Source organism: Cnephaeus nilssonii (assembly GCF_951640355.1).
Source record: "Cnephaeus nilssonii genome assembly, chromosome: 14".
Classification (NCBI taxonomy): domain Eukaryota; kingdom Metazoa; phylum Chordata; class Mammalia; order Chiroptera; family Vespertilionidae; genus Cnephaeus; species Cnephaeus nilssonii.
The window spans coordinates 66,250,851-66,263,789 of NC_137085.1; the positions used below are offsets into that span (position 1 = coordinate 66,250,851).

Below are 12,939 nucleotides of genomic sequence, written 5' to 3' on the forward strand. Positions count from 1 at the left end.
TCTCAATGGCCAGATTGGCTGCCGCTGAGGGGGGACCAATGGGGCCGGCGGGAGGTGCGGTGGGAGCGGCGGCAGCGCCCGGTCCCGCCCCTCAGCGTTCGTGGGTCAGAGCAGCGGCGGCTCCCAGGTCCCTCCTATCACTTACATAATACGATTTGTAAATATTATATGTACATGTTTCATAGATATTTCATCCTAAATGATAAATCACAGATTGTAAGTTTGAGAATGTTATAGATTTTTTTATTTCTATTTGGTTCATTTGGTTGAAGAAATAGTTCTTAAAATATACAAGTTTGTTCTAAAAATGTCAGCAGTTTCAAAACTTCATATCTGTAGTTTGTAATTGAGGCTGAATGAAATAGGTTCTCCTGACCCTTTTAAGGAGAAATTTAAGTTATAAACAAAAGTTATTTTTATGAAGTTTACTTTTATATGCAGCAGGAGAATAGATTTATTTTATGTGTTAAGCAGATAACCAAAATCTCAATAACACAAAGATCTACCTTGATACTCCTCATTCAGAGGGAGCAGGAAATGCCATACCTTTCGAAGGCAGGTGTAAAAAAACTTCTGTTTTCACGCTCTTCTACCTTAATCTCACCATTTAGTATGGTATGACATCTGGTTTATTACTGAACATCTATTCATAATAAGTTGGTTATAATATATAGCCTCGATATATTACTACAATTCTTACATACCTGACTTTAATTCAGTTACATACAGCTGCATGAGCTAACGATTCTTTCCACCTTCTGATGTAGATACTTTTCTAGTTTGGTATTAGTCAAAATCAGTTATCTTTTAAAAACATATGTAATCATAACTTTAAGCCCATTTATTTATTTTTGTTTAGTCAGATATTTATTGACTACCCAATATTCATTTATAAGAGGCTCTTGAATATAAGAGATTAATGTAGTCTTTACTGATTCATAATTAAATTTCATTTTACTGTTTCTCAAATATTAATATTTGCCTCTTAAATTATGACATATTTGGTAAAATGATAGATTATTTAGAAAAAGATTCCTCATGTTTCTATTATCTCATTTATACTTGAGATTGAAAATAATGAAGTATAATTGATAACACCTATTAGAAAATAGTATGCATAAAGCATTTATATTCTTTAATGAATATTGAAAACATTTTGATAAACACAAGCAAATATGCATGATAAATGAGTTCATTTTCTGTTTCACTGGGTATATCATCCTAAACATTTTTTGTTTTTGTCATCGACATTTGAACTGAATTTATGTATTGATACAACCTTTAAAATGACTGCAGAATGTAATGTACATCTACATTATTTGTAGTCTCTTTTTTTTCTAAGTACCAAGTAAATACACATTTTTAAAACTGTATTATAGAGAAATTTTTAACAAAAATAAAATAATGTACTATAGTCCTATGTACCCATGACCCAGCTCCATCTGTCCACAACTAACCCTGCTTCATCTATACCTTTAGCCATCGTTCCCTTTTCTGTACTATGAAGAAAATCTAAAACATCATTTCACCCATGAATATATTTCAGTGTTTTAGAGATATTTCCTGTAAAAGATAGAGATAAATACATTTAACCTTCCCGCATATGATAGATTTTGTTACAGTTTTTAATGCCACTGTTTCCATTAAATTAATAAAATTATGATTACAGCCAATTGATTATAAGGAGTTGACTTTTAGACTCTTCCTATAATAGTCTCAAGGCCAGTGTTTTTCAGACTATGTTCTTTGGACCCTTATTGTGCTATGAGCTCTTAGTAGGCATACCTCAAAGAAAGGTTGGAAAATTCTTGATAATTTGCCTTTAGCTTAGTAAAGTTTCGGATGAGTCCTATATAGTAAAGAATCTTGTTTCACTTTGTTTAAACCTAGTATTTCCTCTAGTAATTCTTTAGTAATTTGACCATGTACATATTTCCCCCCTGTTAATACTTCTGACTGTCTCTCTGGAAATTAACGCTCTAGAAAATAGTTTGGGAAACATTCCTCCATGATCTGGTTCCCAAACAGTTGTTCATAGACCAACTGAAGATTTCTCAGCCCTAACACACTTATTTGAATAGAAATCTCCCTAAGAGAGGCAGACATATGTATTTTTAAAAATAAGATTATTTATAGATAATTTTGATACCCTGCATTGTGGTGACAATCTTTCTTTATAACCCAGATCAGTAGTAATTTATTAGGGATTGTGCCTGGACATTGTACTGTGCTCTAAATTGCTACTAAGTTTTCAGGGAATTATTGTGCTAATTCAGGAAGCATTAAGAAAATGTTTTCCAATTCTATGAATTCATTCTGTGAGCATAAAAAAATCAATCCAAGTGCATTGTCAGTTTAAGCTATCTCTGTTCCTTACTCTGACTTATGATATAAATCCAAAATCTTTATTTCTCTACTGATTCCAATAAGTAAAACTTGAATATAACTTATCTGTATTATATCCAATATCTGAACTAATATGAGAATCAGTTTATTTTAATTAATTAATAATTTACTTTAGGCTTTTTTTTTTTTTACTAGTATGTATAGTCTTCTGAATACTGCTGAGAATAGTATTGTAACTGTTAGCTACCAAGGAGTGTCAGTTACTGTATTTGGACTAACTTTTTCAATACCAATGAGAAAAACATCATTTTATAATATTAATATGTGTTGCAATTAATATGAAGGTCTACTAGCTATAGTTAGGTATGTCACACATAAAAATCTCCATGTCTAAACAGTCAGTGAACTGGTAACATTTTTAAAATAATCAAAAATTGAAAGAAATTAATTTTCTTTACATAATTCATGAGTATCTATGTATTTGTCTTCAATAAACCCATCATCATCCACTACAAATGAATGTAGTTGTTCAAATATTACTGTAGTATCTTCAGAGTTTGTATCTGGTATCTGTGAAAGGGAACTTGGATTTTGGGTAAAACCATCTTCATAGGTTTCTACTTCATGTTCTTCCAGGTGATGATGTTTATAACTAAGCAGAAAATTATACCATATTGGCAATTTGATAGCAATAAAAATGAGGAGAGAAGTCATCAGTACAGTCATTACAACACCAACAAGAAAAGCCCAGCTTTTTCCAAGAGGTCCATGTTCTTAAATAGGATACAGAGACAGAGAGAGAATGAGAGGGAGAGAGGGAAGATATTTTGTTAAATTGACAACAAAAATTACATATCTTAATAACTCCCCAATATTGGTATTAGAAATGAATGTACTTTATAATTTTCTTTAAGCAAAAGTTAATAAAACTACAACATAAAGATATAAAGATATTTCCTAGAGTGGTAAAAGAATAACTCCTGTCTTTACAGGGATTGTTTATCCATTCACCTAGGAACATTATAAGAATTGTGACTTGCCCTGGCGATTTGGCTCAGTGGTTAGAGTTGGCCTGCAGACTGAAGGGTCGGGTTCGATTCAGATCAAGGGCTCAGACCTTAGTTACAAGCTCCATCCCCAGGCCTCCATCCCCTGGACAGGACACGTGTGGGAGGCAACTAGTCAATGTGTCTCTCTCACATTGATGTTTCTCTCGGTCTGTCTCTTCCCCCTTCCTTCTACTTTCTCTAAAACTCAGTGGAGAAATATCCTCAGGTGAGGATTAACAAAACAAAAGAAGAACTGTGACTTTACTAGTTAAAATTAAGCCTATGAGTAGTTAAATAATATGCCTAGTGGCATTTGCCTGGTAATTAGCAGAGCCTGCTTTGGAAACCCGGTATTTTGTAAATCCTTTGTTGACATGAGGAATTTTACATTGTTTCTAGTAACTTAAAATTTAATTTTTTAGTATGCTATCTTCAGCAATGTTAATATTCAATACCAGTACATTACCTGAATTTCTTGTTAAGTTGTTCAAAGAGCTATTAAATGTTGAATTGCTAATTGACTGAAAATTAATCTGAAGGTCTTCAGTTATAGGTGAAGGAAGTTTTGAGTAGCATTCAGCCTTATAAGGTACTGTTTTGATGCTGTAGCATTTCAGTATATCTGGGTAGCTGCACATGGTGATGTTCTCATTTTCTAGTAAATCAAAGAATAAATTATGATTTATTATGGAAAATAAAATATTATGGTTAATAACTTTTTATAGTTATTTAAATTAGAATTTTTTGACATGTCATTATTGGTACTATAAGAAACTCTTATATTACCTAGCAACACAAGGGAAAGATACACATTCCTGTTTATTAAGTTATTTTATAAATGTAGTTTAAGTACAGTATCTATATGTTGTTTAGTTTGTAATAGTAAAGATGTTACAATTAAGATTGTAATGAAAATCTGGGGAAAATGGGAGACTTTTCTGGGGTGAAACAACCAAAAATCAATCACATTTGGTTTTGATTAATTTAATAATGATAGCTTACCTAACGTTACATTGGATGTGTTTAGCCAATTCTGCAAATTCAGTAAACTACAGGAGCAGTTCCATGGATTTCCATGTAAAATGATTAATTCCAGATGAAACAGTTGTGGTACATCAAAATAGCTTATCAAATTGCCTTGCAGATTCAGAAGTTTCAGGTTTTTAAGAGGCACAAATATATCAGGATTCAGTTGTAATATTTTGTTCTGGCATAGATATAACTGTTTTAGTTTAGTTAAGCCTGTAAATGCACCCTGTTGAATTGTGTGGATGGAGTTTCTACAGATATTTAAAATTCGTAGATTGGAGAGGTTACCAAAACTATTATTACGTAAGATGATGACACTGTTTTCAATCAAGTAGAGCTCAGTGAGTAAATAATACATCTGTAGAATACTTGTGTCTGTAATATTCAGAGTAATTTGGTTATAACTGAGATCAAGTGTAGTAACCTCTTTATCGATATCCGCTGGAATCAAATAATAATTCTGTTTAGTGAAATTGCATTTGACTTCCTAAAAAATAAAAAAATGTATTAATCAGAAAAATATTAACAGAATTTTCTAAATTTCATATCCTAGCAATTAAACATTGGAAGGAAATAGTTTAGAAAAGTATCTACTGTCTAATCTTTCAATATTATAGTTTGAAAAAGGAAAAGCAGATGCTTTTATTTCTTTATTGGGATGAAATATTGAAGAGTAAGGAAATTCTGATATATGTAATTTATTGAGCAAGGAGATTCTAGTTTGTCATACAGGTATCTTCTAACTGTTATTGTGTAATCATTCCAGAAAGAAAGACTTTTGGTATATTCCCATTTGTATACGTGGAAATACATGATGAATAATAATTCTGTTAAAAAATGAAGTCTGCTTTTGTCAAATTAGAAACTGGCTCAGAGATCACAGATTTTGAATATATCCAGCTAACTGAAGAGTTAGTTTTAATGGCTTGGTTTGGATTTTTTGTTTTTTTGCTTTCTTTTATTACTTTGGGACATTCAAAGTGTACCTTTGAAAATATTTTCACTGTCTTAATTGTGAAAACTTACTGTTTTAAAAGTCTGGCTTTCATCTGATAGTAGTATCATGAAGAGGGGCCAAAACAAGATCGGTATGCATGAGGCTTTCATACTGCAGGCCTGATGGAAAAGAGTCATGTCAGTAGGTGACTAGCACTTCAGAGATTATTGAAGACATTTTGCTTTCCTTTTTTCTCCTTTTAAATCTATTTTTTCTTAAAATATATAAAGTGTGAAACAATTACACGTTCCTTCACCATCCCTGTACTCTAATCTTAACAAATTAGAAAGCTCCTGTGGAGAATGGAAGTAGATCTATTGAAAATAAGGTCCAGAAGAATATGTATTTATGTATATGTGTTTAAGTATACTCTTTTTTCCTTTATATTTTTTATCACCATTTATCTCCCCTATACCCTCTTTCACTTCCACCCCCACTTCCCATAATCACCACACTGTTGTCCATGTCAATGAATAGTATATTCTTATATTGCTATTTCTTGTTTTTTTTTATTTTTTATTTTAGGTGTTCTTTATTGGTATTATCCATTTACCTACAAATGTAGGAGATAAGAGTCGTTGTTTCTCTTTCAAACACTCCCTACTTTCATCTCTTAACACAACAAATATATATACGTCCTGTCTCCTTAGTCTTCATACATAGTTACTTATAATTTGGGTTAGATGAGTATTCCGTGTGTCACAAATGTGTAAATGCTATCAATGTCTGAGCCACATAACAGGATTACTTTTCTATTCCTGCTCACAATTTTTTGATAAATTAAATGTACTGTGTGGTTTTTTTATATGCTTAGTTTTCTTTTTTTTTTTAATGCATTTATACCCAAACCCTTCTTTAACAAATCACCCAATGTTGTATGCATTTCTGATATTTAATCTGCTTTTAAAGAAGTCTCTCCCAGAGCCTGTTGCCATGCTGTAACCTAGAGGATCTGATGACTGTACCCTCTACACAGCTGCTGACTTCCACTCTCTTCCACCCTTATGGAAGACATTCCCTTTTGTCTTTATGGTTGGATGCCTGTGTTCTAGAATGCCTGTCTTGGATTACTGCTTTTTTTGTTTGTTTGTTTGTTTGTTTGTTTGTTTTTGTTAATGAAGTTTCCTGCAATAGCTTCCTAAGAAGGTCTATAGGCGGGAAATTTTTTTAGACCTTGAAAGATAATTTGGTTAGAAGTAAAGTTATAAATAGGAAATAGTTTTCTCTCAAACTGTTGGTGGCATTGCCCCATTTTCGCAGGGTTTGTAGTATTATTGTGAAGGACTATGATGCTATGCCATTCTAGTTCTTTATCCTTTTATATAACTTGCCTCTTCTTAAGCTTTTAAAATTAATATTCTGAAGTGTCATGGATCTTCCTGAGAGTCTGTTTTCATTCATGAAACTGGGTACTTGGTGGGTGCTTTCAATCTGGAAACTATCCCTCAGTTCTGGGAAATTTTCTGAATTAATTTCATTGATAATTTTCTTCCCCATTTTCTTTTTTAAGTCTCACTACTCTTTAGAACTGCTTTAATTGGGTGTTTGGGTGTTGGATCTCCTAGAATGATTTTCTAATTTTTTATCTTGACTTGCCTATATTTCATTTTATTCTGCTTTCGGGGATATATCCTCAATTTTATTGTTAAACTCTTAAAGTTTTCCTTTTCCACTCATTTTAATTCTAAGAGCTCTTTTTGTTTTCTGAAAATTTTCTTTAATAGTATCCTATAGCATAAGTTATTGTGTCTTGTATCTTTTATTTTCCTTTTTCTTTAATAGTCTCTATGGCTTCTTGTTATGCTTTTCCATTTTGTAATGGTCAGTATCCTTTATATTAGAGACATTCTGTCTTTATATATCTGTTAATATTTGCTTTGGAACTTACAGATAAGACTGGGCAACAAAAAACTATTTGGATACATTTATATAGGTCTTAATTTCTGTAGAGTAAAAAACTTCCTGGACTGTTTCTTTGGGGAATCCCTAAATGTCATTATCTTGAGATCTTTTCCTTGGACTAGTTGGATTCCCAAAATGACTTTTCTTTTTTTGTTAATCCTCACTGGTGATATATTTTTCCATTGAGGGGGTAGACACACACATACACACACACACACACACAGCCCCATCGATTGGTTGCCTCCTGCACGTACCTCAACCAGGTCCCCAGGCCTGGGAATGGAGCCTGGAACCGAGGTACATGCCCTTGAATGCCCTTGACTGGAATTGAACTCAGGCCCCCTCAGTCTGAGGGCTGATGTTCTAACCACTAAGCAAATGGACTAGGGCCAAAAATGACTTCTCTAATTTGCCTGATTTGCCTGAACAGATAAAGCCAAATGACTAGCATTTTGAGAGCTGAATGGTGGAAAAGGTGGGTTTATCTCAATAATTAGTATGTAAACCTTAACTTACTTTCTCTTTTTTTCTGGCATAATAATCTTGCACTCATTTGTGCTTACTGCCAGATTCCCTTTTTATTCTCCCCAGAGGGGGAAAAAAGCCTTAATCTTCTGTTTATGTGGGCGAGGAGCTTTACCTGACTGGGCAGGGACAGGTAGGAAAACTTTAAACTATGTTCTAGCCCCTCCTCTATTTCCAGAACACCTGGTGCTGCCAATTTTTGGCCAGTTTGGCATTTTGCAGTGTAAATCCTCTGGCTCCTCAGCTTTCCACTCCGCTAGTTGGGGAAAATTTTGCTCTCCCAGTCAGTTTCCACTTAACTATTAACTGTCTAGTTTCTAGGTTTTATTGCTGTTGCGTCCTTTTTCATTCTCTTTGTTCTTATGAGTTTATATTCCTTCCTGCCTTTTATTTACATTTCAGTCAGGTTTGGGGCGGAAGTCAAAGTTAATGGGTACATTCATTATACCATCTTTAACTAGAAGTTGCCATTTATTGGAGTAATTTCTTCTTGCTTAATAGTTACTTTCCATTTAGTGATTTTACTCATGATATTCATGCTTCTTGTTTTTATATGTGCATTTTTTTAAGTCAACACTAAAACTGCTGCAAACAAATGATGTTTGAAAGGTATGAATATATCATGTTAGTACCACCCTTAGTGATTTTCTATAATTTGAGTCTTATTTTTCTTTTGAGCCTTTTAATTTATAGCATATGTTGCTTAATGATTTTTAAGGAAAAGTTTGTTCTACTAGAGCAGGAAGTAGAAAACTACTCAGAATGAGCAAGACTCATTTCACGTTACTAAAGTCTTGTTACCTCGTTAGCAAAGAGGTATTTATTGTTATTTTGATACTACCCTATTCTAGTTAATCTACTCTTTGCCTTCAATTTGTTTATGTGTTTATACTTATTTCCCTTCTTTCTCCCTTTCTGTAGCTAAATCAAATTTGTTAGAAAAAGCCACTATTCCTCCTAGATATTACAACTTGGATATAGATCATAATAGAATCCCTTTTAGAGTCAGAAATGAGTTCAAGTTATCACTTATTCCAGACCACTGCCCACAAAAGGGTATCCCCAAATCGTATATAAAAGGTCTTTTGCCCATGTTTAGTGGTCTCTAGGAGTATGCAGCCTCTTCATTCTCTCGTTTCAGTATTTCTCAGTGGTGTTGTTCTTACTATAGTCTCTGGCAGGGTCCAGATGTGGGTAAGGGAGAAGTGCTATTTTTTTCTGGAATAAAAAGGATAGGGATCATTAGAGGAAGCAATTAGACTACAAAGAAAATTACGTGAACTTAAGTAAAAAGTTGATATGGAGTCAAGTAGCTGAAGAAGGTAATGGGGGTCAGGCAGGACCGTAAGCCTATATGGAAATAGAGATAGGGTCATCTTGTGTTTATTATCTTTATCATCTATTTAATACTAATAATTATTTTCTCCAGTGTGCTAAAGGAAATAAAATTATAACAATTAGAAAAGTATTTCTTTCTCTTTGATACATTTTTAAGTTAGAAGCAGTATATACTCAGAGCTTAAAGTAGATTCTATATAAGAAAGCATTCAACAATCTAAAACATTAGGTCTAAAGTCACGAAATGCATTGATTGAGCTCCATGATCAATGGGGCTTTCTGTATATTTGTATATCTTTTGAAAGGGGAAAAATTGAGAAAGGGGGTAGATGTTGACCATTCAGACACTGAATGGATAAATCCCTAGACAGAGGAAACATTTGCTAGCATTATTGGCTATCTTGAAGAAATCAGATTGTCAGAATAGCTAGCCAGGAGATTATGAAGAAAATGTTCTTGAGTCAATTTACCCCATTTAAAAAGTTGGATTTTTTTTCTCAATTTGAAATTTATTTTGAAATTTGGGTTTAAATGTAGTAATTAAAAAAATAGAGAACAAATATATCAGTTTATTTTAATTATTTCACAAACTAAGTGCCCTTTTATATAGCCTACAGTCTAGAGAGAGAGAGAGAGAGAGAGAGAGAGAGAGAGAGAGAGAGAGAGAAGCTTTATACAAGAGGAAATGATAGATATTGAAAAAGAAACATTGTTGTTTTTATGCAGTTTTTAAGTACAAGTTTCTTACGAGGTTTTGATTATTTGCTATATATGACTGTTATATACTATGAAGTAAAAATATGCTGCAATTATTTTGGTTTTGTTAAAGGTGTTTATAGTTTGCCATTAAATATTTTAGATATGCCAAAAATCAGTGTATTTTGAAGTAAGGTGTTAATAATTCACAATTAATTTCACTCTTATAATTAATCATTTTATAGATTTTTTTTTCCTTCCAGTTTAAAAACTTGTAATGGAAAACTTCAAGAAAAACCTCTAAATAAGGAGAATAGTCATCACCCAATTTCAACAATTATCTACGGGTAGCCAGTAATTTTTTGTTTGACAAATTTGTTTTTAAGTTAATGTCACCTCAAAATGTTGTGTGATTAACATATTTCAAAATAAAAAGATCAGATAAATCTGAATAAATGAAACCTTTTTTGAAAAAGAAAAATAATTTTTATTATATTATAACTTTATTTGGGAAATATTTTTTGGGTAGTCTAAGGTTAATATCTATAGAGTGTGTGAAAATATAATCATATTATCTGCTCTTTCATCATTTAGTAAAGGCATAATTTTTTGTACAGATTTAACAAACAAATATGACTTTAAAAAAAAAATTCAGCAACAACCACCAAACCTGTAAATATATAAGATCTTACCTTTACTTTTTTTTTTGTCTCTGAGACTGGTGTGCTAAGGAATCTATTCTGTTTCTTCACCATTAAAAAGAAGCTATGTCATATGATTGCATTTCACTTTGTTTTAACCTTTGTACCCAGTGAGCAGGTGATTTAAAAAAAAACACCAACACTGGACTTCCTTAGCAAAAGATTGACTAGAAGAATAATTTCTTAAAGTCATCTTTGACTTCTTTAGTATACCAAGTAAGGTCGTTTCCATAATCTTTATGTTTAATTACCCTTAATAAAGTTAAATATTAACAAATTTACTTTATGAGTTCAAGTATATAAATTTGAGAATTCTAAAGTGATTTAAGTGTTATTCCTGAAGGTATTTTATGTTTAGAAAGATACAAGTTGAAAAAATACCAAGTTTAGTACTCCACTGAGTTTTTTATGACACCATCATTGGTGATTTACTGCCAGGTTATAACCAGAGCCAAGTGCTAATATCAAAACATTTGACACTTGACCATTATGTGGCCTTGAGAAAATCAGTTACCTGCCTTTTGCTGTTAACTTCTCTGTAAAATGGAATACTGTACAACATTAGTTCCCATCTAACTACATTGAGACATGTCAGAAAGAAACATGGTTAAGAGGCAAGTAATCATGGAGTTCAGAATGAGTTTGTTTCAGATGATTAACTCCTCTAGGCCTCAATATCTCCTTAATCTATGAAACAAAAAGACTGAAATAGATGATCTTTTCTGCTTGAAAGTTCTATGAGCCCATATACCCATATAAATTGTAGCAACAGTAAACACACTTGTAACATCAAGCACTGTAGTAATTGAGGTTCAAAGTAAAGAAAGACACTAGAGTGAGACAAAAACAAATAAAAATTCCAGGTAGTCTGTTTCATTATGTTTGTCATTTATTTGATTATTATGATGTCTTCACAGAAAAATTTCTTAGTTTAGATTATCTTATGCTAATGGAGTATGAGTGTGTAAAGAGTGTGAAGGTCACCGATATGTGGATATAGAGGACTTAGCTAGTGATTGTGAAAACTGTAGAAGTTGGTTATCTACTTATGAAAGAGATTAAATAGTAGAATAATCATTTTGAAACTTAAAATATAAATTTATGGCATTGGAATTAAAATTTACTTTAAGAAAGATTTTTATATGTAAATCTTGAAATATTTACATGATAACTAGCATCTTACCTTTTTATTTTTTTCAAAATGTTTCTCTATCCTAATGATAATTGACCTTGCATAGGGTAATAAGTAGCACATCACTGGTATTTCTTGTGGTTATATGATAAATATTTGTAATTAATTTTACTACTACTACTTATAGATGGTTTTACTTGCAATGTTTCTGTTTTGTTTTTTGGGAAATTATTACTTTGCAGTGCTATAATATTGTAGTGCTAGAAATTATTACTTTGCAGTGCTATAATATTGATAATCTGTGGAATACCAATTTTAGTTAAAGCAGTGGATAAAAGGGTGTTTAAGCAAAACATATTAATCTAAAGCTATGATTTTTAAAAATCAAGTTGCACTATAGGTCTCTCTACTCCCAGTTCAGTCAGAGCTGTGTAACTTTATATGATTTACATGTTAAACTTCCATACTGTATTTCATTTGTTCAAAGAATTCTGTAGCTATGACATGTTTGAAAACAACTCTTCTAAAATGCAACTATCTTATTTGTCTTAAAGGTATGATAGCAAAAATTATAAATACATCCTCATGTTGAAGGCTTTAATGATTTTCTATGATGATTTTTGTGTTATCTTATAAGAATGTAAGTAAAATGGAGAGTAAGAAAATAGAAGCATTTGGGGGTTGAGAAGAAAAAGACGAAGTAAGTCTGTGCTGATGGGGGCCAAGTTTTGTACAGGTCAAATAGAATTATTTTGTACGTTTGTAAGAACTTTTAGATCATAAACTATGATTGAATAAATTTAAGTACCCTATTTAAATGTGACCAGGACCTGAGTAAAAGTAATGTTTTTTCCCCTCAGAATAGTAAGGAATATTGCATACTTTTGGTTTCAGGAAGGAGAAACAAATTAGAAGTGTAGAAGAAGAAATTGAACAGGAAAAACAAGCAGCAGATGGCATTATAAAAAATATGTCTCCTGAAAAACAAGTCAAGTACATAGACATGAAAACCACAAATGAGAAATTATTACAGGTAATATTAATTACTCCTTTGGGACAGGCATATAGCAATCTTGCCACTATGGGCAGCATCGGCATCCCCTGAGAGCTTGACTAGACTTACTGCTCAGTCTTTAACAAGGTCCCTGGATGATTCATAGGATATTTAAATTTGAGAAGCACTGCTTTAGAAAAATTTATTTTCTTATGCTACATGATGACCCA

The 12,939-nt window shown here is 32.2% G+C and overlaps 2 protein-coding genes across 4 annotated transcripts in view; one reads left to right on the top strand and one right to left on the bottom strand.

Moving 5' to 3' along the window:
• The window catches only part of IFT74 (intraflagellar transport 74), a 110,156-nt gene that overhangs the window by 25,194 nt on the left and 72,023 nt on the right, over positions 1-12,939 (top strand). For 2 of the 3 annotated variants that reach the window (XM_079790691.1, XM_079790690.1), the window contains one exon: positions 12,610-12,748. The exons of the other annotated variant lie outside the window; for it this stretch is intronic. In XM_079790691.1, coding sequence (XP_079646817.1) covers positions 12,610-12,748 — 139 coding nt within the window. The remainder of the gene's footprint in view (positions 1-12,609; positions 12,749-12,939) is intronic. 3 annotated transcript variants of the gene reach the window in all.
• Positions 1,045-7,086, bottom strand: LRRC19 (leucine rich repeat containing 19). The gene is made up of 4 exons (XM_079790693.1): positions 5,451-7,086; positions 4,398-4,911; positions 3,862-4,050; positions 1,045-3,119 (listed from the first exon to the last, which is right to left on the bottom strand). The coding sequence occupies exons 1-4, from the start codon at positions 5,556-5,558 to the stop codon at positions 2,791-2,793; spliced, it is 1,140 nt and encodes a 379-aa protein (XP_079646819.1). The 5' UTR covers positions 5,559-7,086; the 3' UTR covers positions 1,045-2,790.

Excerpts from the sequence above, each read along its gene's own strand:
- LRRC19 (XM_079790693.1), bottom strand. The coding sequence starts at position 5,558 with ATGACTCTTTTCCATCAGGCCTGCAGTATGAAAGCCTCATGCATACCG. Across the intron at positions 4,912-5,450 it reads AAAGCCAGACTTTTAAAACA|GAAGTCAAATGCAATTTCAC; the intron begins GTAAGTTTTCAC and ends TTTATTTTTTAG. Across the intron at positions 4,051-4,397 it reads CACATCCAATGTAACGTTAG|AAAATGAGAACATCACCATG; the intron begins GTAAGCTATCAT and ends TTGATTTACTAG.